The 18386-nt window shown below is 40.5% G+C and overlaps 1 protein-coding gene across 1 annotated transcript in view; it reads right to left on the minus strand.

The window, feature by feature from the left end:
• The window catches only part of MCTP2 (multiple C2 and transmembrane domain containing 2), a 109266-nt gene that overhangs the window by 23387 nt on the left and 67493 nt on the right, over positions 1 to 18386 (minus strand). Inside the window, exon 17 of the mRNA XM_009899013.2 lies at positions 861 to 983. Within this exon, the coding sequence (XP_009897315.2) occupies positions 861 to 983 (123 nt within the window). The remainder of the gene's footprint in view (positions 1 to 860; positions 984 to 18386) is intronic.

The following is an 18386-nucleotide window of genomic DNA, read 5'->3' on the forward strand; positions in this document are numbered from 1 at the left end:
CTCCTAGATCAAGTTAAACTCAAGGCTAAATTTTCAAGGGGAAAAGGCGGCTTTATTCCATTCAAAAGCAGGGGGTGGGTGAGGAGGAATAAGGGCTTCATAAAGCCTCAGATCATAGGATAAAATTCAAAACCAACTAACTTCTTTTGGGTTTTATTGACTTTTGTCTTCTGTGAGTCATGAATCACAAATATGATGCAAAGTGTGTGAGCAGCAGAGGCATGGGCTATAGGAACACGTGTCTCTGTAAGTCTTTCTTAATTCAACTTAGTTAAAAGCATTTTTAGTTGGTTAGTAAGTGAAACCCCTCTCCTACATACTCTTGCTGTCTTCCACTACTGCCCTGAATGGTTTCTTGCTTGAATTGAGTGATGAAAATTGAGAGGGTTGAGGTTTCTTTTCAGTAACTTTGAACCAAAAAATGCTGTTTAGCTACAAAACTAGCTTAATGCCATTGAAATGCATGACAGCTTCCTCAAGGGAAAATTCAAGGTGTAGCCAGGTGGGCGTTGGTCTCTTCTCCCAGGCAACCACCAACAGAACAAGAGGACACAGTCTCAAGCTGTGCCAGGGGAGGTTTAGGCTGGGTGTTAGGAAGAAGTTCTTCCCAGAAAGAGAAATTGGCCATTGGAATGTGCTGCCCAGGGAGGTGGTGGAGTCACCATCACTGGAGGTGTTCAGGAAGAGACTGGATGAGGCACTTGTTGCCATGGTTTAGTTGATCAGATGGTGTTGGGTGATAGGTTGGACTCGATGCTCTCAAAGATCTTTTCCAACCTGGTTAATTCTATTCTATTCTATTCTATTCTATTCTATTCTATTCTATTCTATTCTCTAAAAGTTACTGCTATTTTACTTGCCTGGGCATCTTGGGTGCTGTTGACCTTCCCTGTGGTGACAAGGGAGAAGTTGTATGCAAAGAGCACCAGCAAAGCCAGGGGCACCATGTACAGTTCCACACTCCAGACAGTGACCACGAATACCTGGGAGAAATAAACCAGGAACACAAGTGTTTAACAAGAGAAGTATCCAAGAAGGCCTTACAGTCACTATCCCTATGCACATTCATCCCTGTACCTCTGTTAACCTCATACATATTATTCTGGCAAAGAAAATCTGCTTGCAAAGTGTGCTTTCTGTTGATCCTGTTGAAATCCATTAGGCTGCCATTTGTTAGCTGCTTCTCCCCTGGTTTTGATGAAGCACATGGCCACAAACATAAGGTTAGTCTCAAGGACCCTCTCACACCTGAAAGCCTTTTTGTCTCAGTGGAAGTGTATAACAGATCCACTTACAGAGGTAAACTTGTTCTACTTCATCAAAACCTAATTACCAGGGGTTGTTTCACAAGCTGGAAGAGAGTTTCTTGCTCTTGTACAACCCGAGCCATCCAGCTCCCTCCTCACTCCACAGGGGATGAGCAGCAAATGAATTTTCACCATTAATCTGCCTATGTTCTGGGCACAGCAGCACAGAGAAGGGACCATCACCTTCCAGGAGGCAGGCCTTTAGGTTGCATGTGTGCATGGTTTTGGAAAGGAACACAGGAAGCTCAGTCTTCAGAAGCCTAGTCTTCATTCTCATCCCCTTGCCATTTTACAGCACAGCAGATCCTGATTTCACTGGCTGCTTGGAGTCTCTCTGCCCAGAAATGGCAAGAGCTTGTGTGTCTGAAGTGGTATCTGACAAAATCCACTAATAGCAAAACCAGAAGCCAAACTTTGAAGCTCTGCTCTGCAATTTAGATCAGCGAAACACTTAGCTAACAAGATGGAGACTTAGAAAGCACTCAGGATTTAAAACAAAACCAAAAAATAGATACCAAGCCAAACTGCAATCCCATCTTACAAGTTCCAAGGATACCTGAAACAGGCTGTATACTTGGAGTGCTTGGAAATACCAAGTTAATAAACCAAATCCAGAAGTGCCATAAAATGCACGTTGTGATCCCATTGCCTTTTCTACTCGTACACAGTGTTTCCAGAAGTATTGCCTAATGCTGCCAGTAATGTGAAGCTATTTTAAACAAGCTCCTTCAAAGACAAGGCACAAACATATTTATCTGATTTTTTTCATCCCCTAAAGAAACCTGGAACAATCTGAAACAGAAATCAAGTTTTTAGAATAGAGCAGGTAGGTGAAAATGAGTCAGACCCAGTTAATGTATCCCAAGCTGCAACAATGAGAAAAACTTTATAGGTGATGATCAGAAAGGTAAATCTCTACCTTCCTGCATCCTTGGCCCATCAAACACTACATGTAAAGGCAACACTGGAACTTGGAGAATGGGATACTTATGACAATGTATCTTGTGTTATGGACCTAAAAGTCTAGCCACATCCTACTAAGATGTTCTTCCCAGTGCATTCAGCAGGCTGAGAATTCATACCCCCACAAACCAGCAGCTGCTGTGACTTTAAAACAAGAATTGTCTGACATCAGGCAAATGGCCAGTTAATATCTACCAGGGGCCAAATGCAAAGCAAAAAGCAATGGCTGCATCCATAACCCTGGCCAAACAGCAGCTGTTGCTATGCAAGGAATTAGGCTGTCATCCTGCTCTTGGCATTTATAGCCAGTAAAATAATCTTTGAGATACACTAGTTTAGAAGATGGGCTGACATCCAGACATTATATCCCCTTACTATTGATTTGCACCACTGGAAAGCAAAGCAGCAGAAGACTTGGGTTTGATTCCCCCCCCACCCCCCCTTCTCTTTTAGATCCTGCTTTTCAACACATTAAAAAAATGGAAGTGATAATGATTCCAACAGCCACATTTCATTTGTAAGCAAGACAACAGAACACAAGGATCGTGGCCAAGAAGGCACAGTACTTGATCTGTCTTACAGGAGTCTTGCATGGCTTTAGGTAATAAAGACTTCAAAACCAGTGATATTCCAAGCTAAAAAAAAATCTTCCATAAATGAAAAGTTCTAACCTGAACAAGTTCCTCTGAGGCTATTCCAACTGCTGTGGATGAATCTCTACTTGCTCTTTAAGAGACAAAGGTGAGCCCAGCTCCCATCCTACCTCAAATGTCACTTTAAAGAACAAGGACCTGTTACTGTGTGTATCTACCCAGCTATTTAGTTCAAGTATACATAGATAAAAACAGATACACACATATAAATATACATCTGAGCCTTACAGAAACTCCTTCATGGAAACTCAGAGTGCCAGGTATTAATTCAAAATATCTGCCTCAGTCTGTTGGAGGAGGTCACATTTGTACAATCTCCCTGGGGTATTCATAAACTCAGTCTTCTCTCTACAGCAGAACGACTCCACCGGCAGTCAGCTAGGCAAAGTCCTACAGGAGTCAATGAAACTCTTGAGGAACCTCTCTTCATTCATTCAATTGCAGGACTTGAACCAATTTTAGTGCATCTGTCACCATCCTATATGAACATCACTGCTCAGTTGCAAGTATAATACAACCTTGCAATCACAGGTCATCTAGGCAAGATACGAAATCAAGACCTTGGTGATTTTCGCTCCAACAGTACATTTTCTGTATTATTAAGTTTCAGACCTTAAATAAAACTTAAAAAAATAATTACAAAATCTCAGGGTAGTCTCAATAGATAGCTGAGGCACAGTGTTGCTTCCTCTCCACTGCTGCCTGGTTAATCAGTCGCCGAGTTGTTAACTCAGGCAGCGATGCTTTGATAGAGCTCCCACATCTCCTTATGAAGTTGCTTTGCTGCTGCTGCCTCAGTAAAAGCAACTGTGACACAGCACAGACACAGACAAATTGATTTAGCTATTCAGAAATTATTTAGCCTCGGAGGTATGGGGAATGATTGCTGTGAACATACAGTACATAATAAAAGTTCAGAGGGTGCTTATAAAGCGAAGAGAAATATTTCTGCATTCTAACAACCTCCTGAGTAGTTCTGCAGCAGCAGTTTCCTCAGCAGTTCCCAAACAGACCCACATCCTATTTCATCAACTGTCATGCAGCTCCCCAGCACTGACTACAGCATCAGCAGCCCTGCGATGCAGACACTCACTCTTCGATGGAAGAGATTCTCAATCATGCATGCTGTTATTTTCCTCCCCAGTTTATCATAAGGCATACCTTATGCCTGGGAGACACTCCTGCATTATCCTCCCTAAACTATTCTCTCAGCAATGCTCTTTGCCAAAACTTGGGAATGGTTCACCTGCTGATGTACATAATGGCTGTGGCCAGGAACAATATCTTCTTGATTTCTTGTAATCCCTGGTCTCTCTTTTATCTAACACACAGACTGTCAAGGGTTGTTGTTAATAGGTTCAGATCACTTGCTCAGTATCATAGAATTCAGGGACAGAAACCAAGTCCCTGTTTCAGATGACTCTGTTTTAACAAACCATACATTTTTCAAACCTCATTAGACCAAGTTCTGTCAGACATAATCCATTACATCACCTAAGACTTTTCTGCTGGACTTCATACTGTGCATGAGAGAAGTTAAAAGGACAGTAGCCAATTCCTAAAATAAAAGTCAAACAAGTGGAAGCTAGCTTTCTGCATTACTTCTTTTAATGCAGTTTGAGACTATGAAAGCCTGTTATAGAACTGAGCAATTCAATCCACAGCATTATAAAACAATGATCAAAATAGAAACAGAAACAGCATGGACATATCTAGAGGAAAGGAGGGGGGAAGAAAAAGAGCTCTTGAAACTAATATTTAGACTACAGTTCTACCAAGAAGAGAACAGCAATATCAGAGTCTTGGAGAGAAGGACTACTTGATTTCAGCTGATTAATGTGTTGCTGTTTCAAAGGACCTAATAACTACAAGCTAAAGCTCTGGAGGTTTGGAAGCCGTTTCATCTGAAAATCATTGAAGAGGGGTCCAACTGTTCCTGTCAAGAAGCATGGAGTTTGAACAACCATGAGAGTGGCCCTTTTGACAGCAGTACAAAAGATGAGAGAAGGCAGTCTCAACTGAAAGTAAAAACAAACCCTTAGAAACACGTTTCAAAACTGGGGTTTTCTGCCCCTCTGGTTCCAATTTAGGATCTGACTATTAGGAACAGATTTTAGATGGGTGTCTACTAAAGCATGCCCATAAAACATTTGTCACCAGCAAACCCACAATCATGGGACAGAACAGTTTTAAGAGGTTTAGAAATCTAGCAATAGATAGGCTTTTCTGGGTGCCTTTGCTGTGCAGTAATCACATTTAATTTTATTTTGTTTTGTTTTATTTTGGTTTATTTTATCTTATTTTATTTTATTTCCTTTCATTTTGTTTTTAAACTCTAAAATCCAGGCTCTTTCTGACCTGGTAAGTCTTTGTGAAAAAGCAAAAGATGCTGTGTTGTCTGACAGAGTAAATCTCAGAAAGTAGCAGTGATTGGAGAAGGAGGATAGATTCCATCAGATGGAAAAAATAAGAGTGAAAAGGAATTAAATGCGTGCAAGCAACCAATTGGGGGGGGGGGGGGGGGGGGGGGGAGAGTTATTTTCTTAGCTCCAATGTTAATTAAATTCCTCATCAGTGGAGCTGTGAAAAATATTATTTGAAACTCCAAGTTTCAAAGGCACACAGCATTTAACTGAACTCTAAACTACTACCAGCTTTGTCAAAAGTTTCCTTGCAATTTACAAACACGGTCTGTGCGATTCACAAAGCCAGGAGGAAAAACTCGAGCTGCTACTGCTGTGACTGTCCCAAGTCATGTTTTGAACTAAACCAAAACACTGAATTTGATTTGAGGCACAAAGCTGTGCTCCTCTTTATTTACAGGGGAGAGGAATTACCTATTTTTAGCTTATCTCTGGGTTATAGAGTCAAAAGTTGCCATGTATGCACAAACAGAATCTGTAAAAAAGGAGAAATTTCTGCAGCTAAATATTCAGGGACAGACTCCCTAGCATTTTTATTTTTTTTTAAGCTTTCAATCCTTCTGCCCCAAACAAAATAGAGGATATAAGCCAGTAACATAAGATACTGGCTCCCCAAAAGGGCACTCAAATCCCTCGGAGGCAATAAGCCTGTCAACAACGAATGGTTTCTGACAGATACTTATTCCTGCCCTTCGAAAGGGAGAGTAAAAGAGTAGAGAAGAGAATGAATACATTGACAAAGAGCAGTACATTCATGCATATGCATATATATATATATGTATATTCAGAGGTATCTCTTCCACATACAGGCACTATGGAGGTGCTAACAGCAGTCAGGGCACATGGAATGGACTCAGCCTGACGTGAGTGCAGTAAGGAAGCTGGTGCTCTTGGGCTGGCTTCTGCATTGGACCAGGGAGATTTCAGAAAGGAGCCTTCAACAACTGTGGAAACTAGTCTAATGAAGCCCCATCTCAGGGCATGGCAAATAAATGTTTGAGGCAGTCACACAGAAAGTATTTCTCTCTAATGTGCCTCTCCCAAAGATTTTTCTTTTCATAAATTCATAGAATGGTTTAGGTTGTAAGAATCATAGAATCAATAAGATTGGAAGAGACCTCAAAGATCATCACGTCCAACCTGTCGCCCAAGACCTCATGACTACTAAACCATGGCAACAAGTGCCACGTCCAATCCCCTCTTGAACACCTCCAGGGACGGTGACTCCTTAAAGATCATCTCGTTCCAAACCACCTGCGATGAGCAGGGACACCTTTCACTAGACCATGTTGCCCATCCAATCTGACCTCAAACACCTTCTTTAAGAAGAGATCCTCTTCCAAAGATGTGTTCCAGAATCACTTGTACTAATCCTCTCCCTTGCTGCATCCATATGATGCTCTCCTGCATGGTGCCATGACTAGCTGAGAGCACTCCTGTGCCACTTCATAGCCCCCAGGCTGGAGCTCAAGGAGGGGTCAGTTCTGAGAAGAGCTGCTCCCTCATTGCAATGCAATAAGAGAAGAGGTGGCAGGAAGAGATATTATACTTAAATAAACCAGGACTGTCAGAAGAAACCTGTTTACTTCAGATTCAATTTGCTGTTTTGTGTCCCCAGCAGAAGCATGCAGAACATCTCAACAGTGGCATGAAACATTGTGCTGTAATGAACAGTGATGACCAAAATAAAAATGACCTGAAGGAATATAAAATAGTCTTTAAATATTTATGCCACATGACAAATTATCTCTGCATTGCTCCACACATCAGCATACAACTTAACTAATTTCTGAGGGTGTACCACAGGCAAAAATCTTAGCTCTTCTGTACAAACTGTTGCAAGTGTAAACATGACTGGGATCTAAAACCAAAGATACTCAGGGCGGGGGAAAAACCAAACAAACCAACAACTTAAAAACTCCAAACTATGTCCTAAAATAACTCAGTTTGTATTGCATTCATGACTGAATAAAATTGAGAAGTAGGAATAAAGGGAATGTTTGTACAGTTTGCTAAGCTGTAGATCTGCCTGATTTTCTTCAAAAGATGCTTTGGGTAGCAGGAGCTTGGCCACGTTTGTCCACCTCTGTGTAAGCTAAATAACAGAGCTGTAAAGCCATGTCCTGGCTGCCTTACTGACATGTCCCATTCCCAGCTTGTCCTAGCTGCAGCTTGCTGAAAAAGTGGGCCAGGATGAGGTTAAGGAAGAAAGAGAGCAGAAACACCCAACTTGTGCTGGGCAATTTACATTATGCATGAAGATGCAACAAGAGATAAAGCCTTCGAAAGAGAAGAACCAGGATTATCAGGGTCACAATTTTATCACCAGCATGAACGTTCAGAAAGAATCACAGATCCATACAATTGTTTTGATTGGAAGAGATCTTTAAGACCATCAAGTCCAACCACTAACCCAGCACTGCCAAATCTACCAGTAAGCTGTGTCCCTCAGCACCATATCTACACAGCTTTTAAATCCCTGAAGAGATGGTGACTCCACCACCTCCCTGAAGAAGAGCAAAAAAACCCCAAGGTCTCCCACTTCCAAAAGAAAAAGACCAAACAATGATCATCAACAGCAAAGATCTCTGAGGAACACACACGCACACAAAAATCTCTTATTATTGAAGTCAATATGTGTTGGGGCTTTGCTTTTATTTTCTCTCCCACTGTCTGGCTTAGACTCTTCAGGAGGATCTCGTTTTCTTTGCTGCTGCTGCTAGGAAGTAGAAGCTCTTTTGTGTTTTAAATGAAAGCTGTGATTCATGTGCAATCAGCAGACTAAGAAATGGTGCTTTAAGAAGCAGCACGTTGTTCTGGAAAAGTTGCAGTGAAATCAGAAGAGCTGACAACATTCCAATCTGTTCTCCACCATCCTCTTGGGATGGTAACTTCATCAAGGGAGGCTGGGGTGCTAGACTTTAAGACACTTCAGAAATGTCTTCACTCTGATCCTGAACTACTTTGGTCATTAATACATTCAATGGGTTTATTCTTTATTCCTAACAATGAAGGGGATCAGGAAAAGATAAACAACAGAATAAAAATCAGGTTAAAACCTGCGTGTTTTCCCTCATTTTGGTTGCATTAATGAGATTAACCAGCCTAGGAAATTAAAAACAATATTCTTAGGGATCCTTCTTTTCACAAGGGGCCAGAGAAGTGCCACTCGGTTCAAGTTTATTTCACTGGGCTTATCATATGCCAGGTCTGTAGTTCAGTTAAGGCTTAAATATGGCATTCCAGCTATGTGAAGGCTAGCTGACAAATTAGCCAGTGTGGCTGATCATTTTCAACGCAAGGAGGTGTGCCTGAGGGGGGTCTTCTTTGTCCTTCAAGACGCATATATCGAGACCTCAAAGCCTAACAGCCCACCACCAGACTACACAGCTTTCTTGTGGCTGAGACTTTCTCTTTATCCCTAACCCCAAAAGTGTTAATCGGAGGAAAACCAACTACAACACCACAAGTTTTGGGTTCTATATTTACGTCTGTACAACAGTTTTAGAGTCAAAGACTTCAAAACCTTCAGCGTCTGCAGCCTAAAAGAAAGAGCTGTTTGCTGGCACGCCGACTGGTCTAATTTTTCCCTCATGTTTTTATCTAGCATATTTTACATTTCCTGTGCCAAGTAAAATACAGTTAAGACCCTCCAGCAATGAAGCTTAAAATTGAAAAAACAGGGGGGGAAAAGAAATATTACAACAGTTTTCTATCTTTTGGGGTAATCTGCTGGGACTGGGTCAGGGGAATAAATCTGCATGTTATTTCTGAAGGGGTAACTATCACAGACAAAGGCAGCTGGGGAAAGATCTTAAAACAAAGGGGAGAGTGGCAAAAAAAAAAGAGACAATAATAATAAAAATATATACATAATCTGTTGTTTCAAATCATAGCTAAATTAAATGGTCATTCCCCATCTGTAATGCTTTGCTTCGTTTATCAGCAGGGTCATAGTCCTGAAAGTTATGATCTATTTGCAGGGAAGACAGGCATTATGCAAGTTAAAAGCCTGAGCTTAGAGTAAATAATTCTTCCCAAAAGTGTCAGAAAAAAAAATATCTGTGCTATTTAAAAGGAGGCAAAAATATAGGTTAATTTTATTTATTCTGGATAAGGTGAACACCTTAAAAGGGTCACGAAAAAATTTATCATTGGCAGAGCTGATAAATGTCCACTTTAGTTTGGAGACATATTTGTTAGCATTGAGAGAAACATTAGCAGTGAGGGTCAGGTGGTGATGTAATTGTACAGCAAGTGGAAAGAATATTTGGTGGAAGTGTTCTTTAACTTTGGGCTTTCAACGTGGGGTTACAACTGGTAGCAACTGGAGTCACAAAGGATGTGTTTAAACCACTTTAATGACTTTCTCCTTCGCATTCATAGTAACATGTTAGAGCTGAATGAGTAAAGGAGAAAGAGCTCTCTAATAAAGTGAGTATGCTTAATTAGACTTAATTCAGTGTTTAGTGGCTGGAGGATAGAACAAAAGGTTACTTTCCAGGCAGTCTCCAGCTGTGGCATAAGAAAAAAAATAACATATATATATATAAAAGTAATCAGGTTGTAGTAAATCCACATAAAGGAGGAATAGATGCCTGTACACACTAATGCTGCAAAACTGCCTGGTACCCTCTTTTCCAAAACCTCCAGTCTTAAAGAAATATTTCCCAGACTGAAGCACAGCAGAAGGAGCAAAGGAAGAAAAAAAAAAAAAAAAAAAAAAAAAAAGAAAACCAAAATAATAAAAAAGTAAAATAAAAAAAAGAAAATCCTAGTAAGCCTAGATCATAAATCAGACCTCTGAAATTACCTATAAAGCACATAGAAAGCAGTAAGACAACATCCTGCCAGGCAAAGAATTTTCAGAGTATTCTCTTTCCTCATGCTGTTCATGGGATTCCCCCTCACAGCCTCGTGCTGGAGCCCAGAAGGTCTCTTCATCCACCCAAGACCCATTTCCCACAGTCAAAAGGAAAACAAAACTCATCAGTGAACCTTAGCCCTCCCCCACAGCTGAAACGCACGGAACACTGAGAACAGTGTGAGTGATTCCAACACGCTTAAGCAATTTCAGCAGGTTCATCATCTGCGGTGTGACAAAACTGCAGCACACAGAACAAATGCACGAAGATGACTGGGAGCCTCAGTGTAATTATACCCTAAATACATTGCTATTGTAAGCTAGTAACAACAGCAGTGACACAAAAATCTCCCAAGTACTGAAAGCGTAGCTGTGTAACAGAGATTTTCCACCAGCAGACCTATACCATCTTGCTCTCCAAAAGAACAGAACAACCTTAAAACACCAACACACACACACAAGGAAAAAAAAAAATAGTTGCAAGACTCTTGCAATTTCAGGCAGCTGTTCAGGTAAAACTAAAGCCAGAAGATTGTTTATTTTAATAAAGCTATTATATGTGCAGCTCCAAATTAGGAATGGCAGGAGACTAGGGGATGCCTAAACCATCACCACCTGTTTGCCCTGAAAATCAATTAAAGTCACACTATCACAGCAATCCCTTCTTAGCTAATAAAAGTTATACAGCTTCAACGTGAGACTTTAGGTGCTTTGTGGGAATGTGCCTGCAATCTAAAGCCTTGGGCTCACGTTACTAAACACAACTCTGAACTAAACACTGTAAAACTTTGCCTTTTTGGGGAGGTTGGAGAGGTGTTAAGGGGAAAACAACAACAAAAAAAGGGAGAGATCCTGAATTGCTGTTTTGATGCAGTGCATTGAACTAATACTCAGTAATTTCTGACAAGCCAGCCAGGAACATTAGATAAGAGTTTTAAGCAGGAAAAAACTGAAGTCCTTTATGACACATGCCTGTTCAACGTATTCTGTGCTGCAGAACAGATCCAACTTTACAAGTTGAAAGCAAGGGCAGTAGAGACATCCCAAGTGTTTTAGTAATTAAACGAATATGCATAATGAACCATATGCCCAAAGGGCCTGTTCTGCATGAGGGCCAGATTTTTGTTTGAATTTTTAATTTTTATATACAGATGAAACATTTCATGTAATATAGCAACAGTGCAAAGGAACATGCTAGGCAGGAAGGGATGGAGGAACTACCCATGTGAGAACGATCAGCATACACTTGATGAATTCTGCTCCTCAATTTCCGAGTCAGAGCCAAGAGGGCTTCTTTTTTGTTGGTTTTTTTTTTTTTAATCCTTTTTCTCCTTTGCACAGCTGTATTAGTCATCTGCTCAGAGTCTAGAAAAGAGGCATTAAATGTATGTACATTTATATAGGTCGTATTGGTACATTAAATTGTGTGAAATGGATTATATACACCAACACGTTTAGATGCTGCAAGACTAGCAAAAACACAGACACTATCTCAAATCAAAAAGCTTCTGATCCACACCCTCTCCCCCCTAAAAAAAACCCCACCACCCCAAAAAAGCAACCTAGAGGCTGTCTCCCTGTTCAGCAGGAGCTGGCATGTTGTGTGAGCTGCAGGGAAACAGGACACACATCTGTCTGGGAAAAGGGAACGGACATTTTAAAGGAGATGGGTCAGATTCCACTCTCATTACAATCAAGCTGCCCCTCCTGTCAATGTTAGGATACCATGGTCTGGATGCAAAAACATTACATCTTCCAAATTCTCCAGGGCTTGAGCCGTGCTTCTCCTTTCTCAGTGACATTCACCTTCTTTCATCCCTTGCTCTTAAACTGCCTCTCCAAGCAAAGGAATCATCCTTTGCAAACATAAGCCATCATAATAGGTTAGTTTCCTGAACCAGCAGCAAAACTATCTGGTGCTTCAAACTGCTTTTCAAATAGCCAGACTGCACAACAGCAATCTGGTTCTTTTAAGTGGTTCTGACCTATTGCACAAATTTCTGTTTTGCTTCATAAAACTAGTGATGAGGGTCAGTAATTGTCAGTGCGGACATGCTGGTTAAGCAGCAGAAAAACTCTCCTGCGTGAGCTCTACCCGATTCGAGTAGTTTTTATATACATGATTTAAGCTCTGTGAACCAAAGGAAATCAAATCCTTATCAGACTTAGTGAGGGAAAGGAAAATTTGGGGGTAAAGAGCAAAAAGCGGCTCCCAGCAGCTCAGAGTCAGCACTGCACTTAGATCAAAAAGCAGCACTGCAGCCGGCAGCAGTGGCTGCTACACACTCACTGCCTCGGTACTGCAGAGATGCGGTGGGGAAGCACCGGCTGGGCTCTGAGGGCCGCAGACAATAATGTGATCCACCTCTGAGTTCAAAGTATGACTGTTCAAACTCGGCAAGTTAAAACTTTTTGTGAGACGCTGGGAGCTCCCATCACCCAAGTGTAAATGGTATGGCTTGTAATAGCAATCCTGCTCCCGGCCCTTAAAGTATTTAAAAGCTGAAATAGCGAAGTTGTAACTAATGGCATTCGGTGCTCGCCGTCCTAATTCAGGGTCCACGCTTCTGACGTTGCTTGCTTTACGAGATCTAGTGGTCTCCGTGGAAAGACAGATAAACTTCAACAGCTGTCAGAAGACAAAAACTGACAAGGAGCATCACCTTTCCTGACTGTTTAAATCCTTTAAGGAAGTGTTGGAGCAATTAGAGAGGGAGTCTAATCTTTGCAGAGTGCATTAACACTCTCCGACCTCCCAGACAATAGATCAGACCTCAGACACATAATGCTTCCCTAAGGCTTTTTAACCAGAGCATTTGATCTCATAGTCACTCTGTATGTGCTACTATAGGTATCAGTGTGTAAGGCAGCATTCACTGGGCTCTAAAGGACCACTACCTCTGCCTGGATTCATAAAACTTTAAAAACAGAAAGCAGGAAAGCCACTGCAATGCAGTTAGAGAAGGACTACTTCCAAAAGAAAAAAAAAGGAAAATATTAAAACAATCCAGAGTAGCTCTGCAAAACATCTTCATTTTGATTAATCTCATATTTCCTTTTTACTGCTACTCTTTATTTCCCAGCCTTGGAATATAAATTATTATATTTTTATATATATATGTGTGTGTGTGTGTGTATCTATATATAAAAGCATAGATTAGATTTTATTCATAGAAACAGTTAGCTGATAATCATTTCAAAACACTTCATTTCTCAACCCCCACGGAGGGACTTGAGGGAAAGGGAATTAGGAAGACAGGTCTAGTTTAATAAGGAAATTGAAATGTATCATTGCAAATAATTTTCCCAAATGTGCACATGGAAGTGTCTGGGGAAGTTTTCTTAACTGCTAGGAACAAGTCATCATCTAATTCCTGATGGGCATGTTCAGTTTAAAAAATAATATAAAATAAAGGCAACTAATATCACTGCCTCAGTTATGCATTTCTCAGCTCACACCCTCATCATTCTAAGGAAATTTGCTTACTTCATTTTCTTTTTTAATGGAATTAGACTTCCTTGCCATGGTGTTTTGACAGAGGCCACATCTGAACAGTTCTCAGATGGACAATGCATAATGGGGCTTTTAAGATCAGCTAACTCGATTCCCACCCGCTGCTAAATTATGGGTGCTGCATTTTCACTAAGCAGTGGTGGGTTCCCCCCCAGCCCTGTGCAGCACATTTAAGGTACAGTGCTAGCTAACAATGCTCTATATGAATCTGTCATTACTTTGTATTAGCTGCAGGACTTTGTTTTACTTTTGCAGAGCTACAAAAAGTGCCTTTTGTGAAGTACCTGCATTACAAATAGTTTGTGCTGCTGTTTAAATGGATCCCTCAAATTTGTCAAGCCAAGTGCATCACAGATGACAAAAAGGTCACATATACCTAGTATATTTAAAAACAAACAAGCCTTCAAAGTCAAAGTGTAATGCAGTTATTTCTAATCTGAACAAACAATAGACCACATCTAATGAAAGTTGACAATTGGCTTTGATAGAGAGCTGTGCAGCCTCTCTCTTCCATTAAAAGATGAAAGCTGAAGGAAAGTACAGAAGACGGTGACTTCTCCAAAAAGCCAGCTGAAGTTCTGAGCCTGAGCTGGCAGACTAAATAAAAGCTGTTTTAGGGGAGACTTTTGCTCACATCTGACGCTCACCTTTCAGTGAACATGCTGACTACACAGGTAATGCTAAGGCTGAAATAAAGCAGCGCATCAGGCTAGTACAAAACACTACATGTTTTACATATTGATTAACACTTTTGAAAATCATAGCACCACCTTTAAAACAAAACAAAAACCCCACCAGCATCTGAAACTAAGACCAGCTTGACTACAGAGTGGATGTCACAATTAAGAATAACAGAGTGCATTTTCATGAAGTGTGGGGGGGAGCAATCAAAACTCTGCGGTGCTATTGGTATCAGTGCTTCAGGGATTCCTTTACTGTGGCAATAGTCAAATTTATCAGTCATGACCAGCATGGATTTATTTAGTTACTGTTAAAATCGGATTCCTTGGATGTTGCCATCATCCCATTGCTCTAACTTTACTTTCCAATGAACGCTGAAAAAAACCTGGAAGGGACACACCGTGATTTAAGGTGTTTTTATGTTTCATTATTGCTATCCTTAAACAACCTGAGAATTTTCCTGGTTGCTTCAGACTAACCTCTAAGGTAAAGCACATCTTAATTGTTAGTGAAGAGAAGTAAAAGAGAACAGGCTTCTAAAAAAAAAAAATAATAAAATACCTTTGCTCTGTAGCTCCTAAACTAATCCCCAATTATTTCAGATCTTGTCAAGGGTCCAACACTTTCTGATTTCAAAAAAAAAAAAGCCCCACAAGAAGTAGAATAGTTTAAGAGAAACCCCTCAAGGTGCATCTGTCTCCATCATAAAACCAAAATGTTGCATTACCTTCAAATAGGAAATTTCTTCCAGTTGTCAAGATTTCTGCAACTAGTGTTAGATTAGCGCTGGGAGAGTGGCTGAATTAAATGTAAAATAAAATAGTTCAAGCAAGAGAAAGAAAACCTGCCAGAAAAATCTGACAAAAGCTTGACTGCTAGAGCTGGCTCATTCCTGAGGGTCCATCGCCATCTACAGGCTTTCCTTCCTCTTCTGTGGCTCCTAATCAAGACAGGATTTGCCCCAAAACGACGACGGAGGGGTTTTAACTGATGTTAAATAGCACAGGTTTGCTGAAGTTAATGGAGTTACAGTGACTTAAACCACCTACAGACATGTCTCTATTTATACTCTTATTCGAGAAATATAAAACCTGCCTATATATTTCAAAGGAATGCACTGCTCTAAGATTACAGCTGTGTAAAAAGTAAAAGATTTGCCCTTTAAAAATCAGGAAGGGAAAAAAAAAAAAAAAAAGAAGAAGAAGAAGAAGAAAAAAGAAAGACTAAAATAAGAATCCACCAAATACTGATGGACTTGTTCCACCAATGACAAGGGAGATAAGAGCCCAAAACTACAATCTTTCTGTAAAACTGTTTTAAAGTACTTGCTAAGAGGTGGCAGGGCAAAATAATGTGAATAATGAGACAAACCCAGCAGTTTCTGACTGAAATAAAATCAATACACCTGGGGCTCTGGGGGGGAAAAAAATAGCACATACTAAGAAAGTGAAGGAATTTTATCCTTTTAACGACATTTCATTTCCTAAAGCATACCTTTTTCATAATAGATACCACGGGTTTCCTACCTTCTTTTTGGTTTATAAAGTCTGGGCTGAGCTGTATCCCTTTTTCCATACAGCTTGCATAGTGCAAATCTATGCCAGACTTGGGGAATTTTGCACATAAGCTTCTCAAATTCTGGTATTTCCAATAGTGCTGGGGTGAAGTAGCTTCTCTCTCACGCTCCTGTTTAATGAGTCTCACACAGATGCAGAACTCATGAAAACTCAGAATACTAATTTCATCTTTGTTTATGCAATTTCTAACCCAGGAATAAAGTGAACTCTCAGCAAAGGCAACAGGCAAATTGGGAAAAAAATAGCGAGTGGATCCTGGTATGGGACCAGATAAGCCAGGAAATGGTTACAAAGCAAATTCTCTTGTCAACCTATTAGTCAATTGATAGGAAATACAAATCACTGCTTGGGTTTTGGTTTGGGGTGGGTTTTAGATTTTGGGTTGTTAGAGGTTTTTTTGGGCTTGGTTTGGTGTGGGGGTTTTGCTTGTTTTTCATTTGTTTTTGTTCGTTTTTGTTCTGTTTGGTTTGTGGTTTGTTTTGTTGGATTTTTGGTTTGTTTGGGTTTTGGTTGGCTTGGTTTGGGGTTTGTTGTTTTGGGTTTTTTTTTGCTGGGGTGGTGGGGTTTTGCTGTGGTTTTGTTTTGTTGGTGGGATGTTTGTTTTTTTTTCCCTTCACAAATTCAGAAGATGCTCAAGACATTGAATCTGATGTTCTTCTAAGCCACCTAAATCTGCAGAAGACACCAAAAGAAAAAAAACCTGGCTTTCTAGAAGCATCCACTTCAGTCTTTCCCACATTTTTTTGCAGCAAATTCCCAATATTGGGGGGTGAGTTTGCAAAGTAGCATTAAGATTGACAAGCTAAATTCAGCTTTAGCATATGAAAGTTTTCCAATTAAATAATGATAAAGGCACCAGTGCTGCCATCATGGGTAGTGAATGCAATCTTTCATAAAACAGTTAAACAGTCAAAGACAAACCCCCCATAATTAAATGCTAATCTCTGATTAGTCCCACAGCTAGGAGAGCACAACATATCTGCTAACGAGTGGTTAGAAACAGGAGTTCAGCAATGTTAAATACACAAATCAAACCAGCAACAGGCAGCAGTACTGCTTTACCCTGCAGAACAAAGCAAAAACAAATACAAGATATTAAAACAATAAATAGGGGGAGGGGAGTGGGGGGGGGGGGGGGGGGGGGAAGATCTACAAACCAGTGTAAGATCAACAATAATCTCTTAGAAAACTTCAGAACTTCAAAAGACACAAGATGTTGTGTATCAGAGGGGAAGGGGAATAATGGATGGGGCTTCATAAATCAAATGGCTAAAGTACAAAACAATATAGCAAACTCCAGCCAGACCACAAAGAGGGTTTGCTCTTCATAAACATCAGATCAGGCAGCTAAAATTATTACCAAAGCTCTCTTGTAACTGTCACCTGTGGTGGGTATAATTATAGGCTACTGCTGCAAGCACACCCACGTCATATGGCAATAAAAGGACCTAGAGCTTGCCAAGACCAGGCAGACAATGGAGAGCATACACCACCTGACGAGAGCCCAAAAAGATCAGCCAGGGAGACTAATAAAAAAGACAGCTTTGAAACAAATGGCAACGCTTCCACCACACACACACACACACACAAAAAGAAACCAAAGTGGCAATATCAAATTAGGTGGAAATGCAAGTGCCCAGCAGACTTCTCGAACAGGTCACAACTTGACCACAAAGGCAGCCAGGACTGATTGCAGATGCATTTAATTTTTAGCTGTAAAAAGCCCATTTTCATTAAGTTGTTGTTGTTTGGGGTTTTTTTAGGGCTTGGGGGGGTTTTGGTGTTGTTGTTTGGTTGGTTGTTTTTTTTTTTGCTTGCTTGTTTTGGAGTTGGTTCATTGGGGTTTTGGGGTGTGTGTTTGTTTTTTATTAGATAAAATATTTACACATCTGGGCTTGGTGTTGTGGATATCGTTAAATAGCCAAACAGATAAAAACAATGTACTTCTGAGTTCTGCATGTGGACAGAGAGAGAGAAATACAGAGAGAGAGGGAAATACAGACAGAGAAATACAGGCAGAGAAATGAAGGCAGAGAGGGAAATAGGGAGAGAGAAGGAAATACAGAGAGAAAGAGAGAAATACAGAGAGAAAGAGAGAGAAATAGAAATAAAGAAATAGAGAGAAATAGACAGAAAGGGAGAAATACAGACAGCGAGAAATACAGGCAGATAGATTTCAACATAAGCAGCTTGTAGGTTCACATCTTTCTTTCACCTTGCTTTAATTTTTCACTGAATGCCTGCACACAGATTCCTGCTGACCAGCTGTACAGAGGCTTACCCTCCAGCAGGACTGGGCTTTTACCAGAATACTTTGAGTAGAGTTTAACACACACAACAAAAGTACTGAAAGGCTTTATCATCAACTCAAACCAACATAATGCAATTCAAGAGGAAGAGGTTC

The sequence above is a fragment of the Dryobates pubescens genome, chromosome 17 (genome assembly GCF_014839835.1).
Source record: "Dryobates pubescens isolate bDryPub1 chromosome 17, bDryPub1.pri, whole genome shotgun sequence".
Classification (NCBI taxonomy): Eukaryota; Metazoa; Chordata; class Aves; order Piciformes; family Picidae; genus Dryobates; species Dryobates pubescens.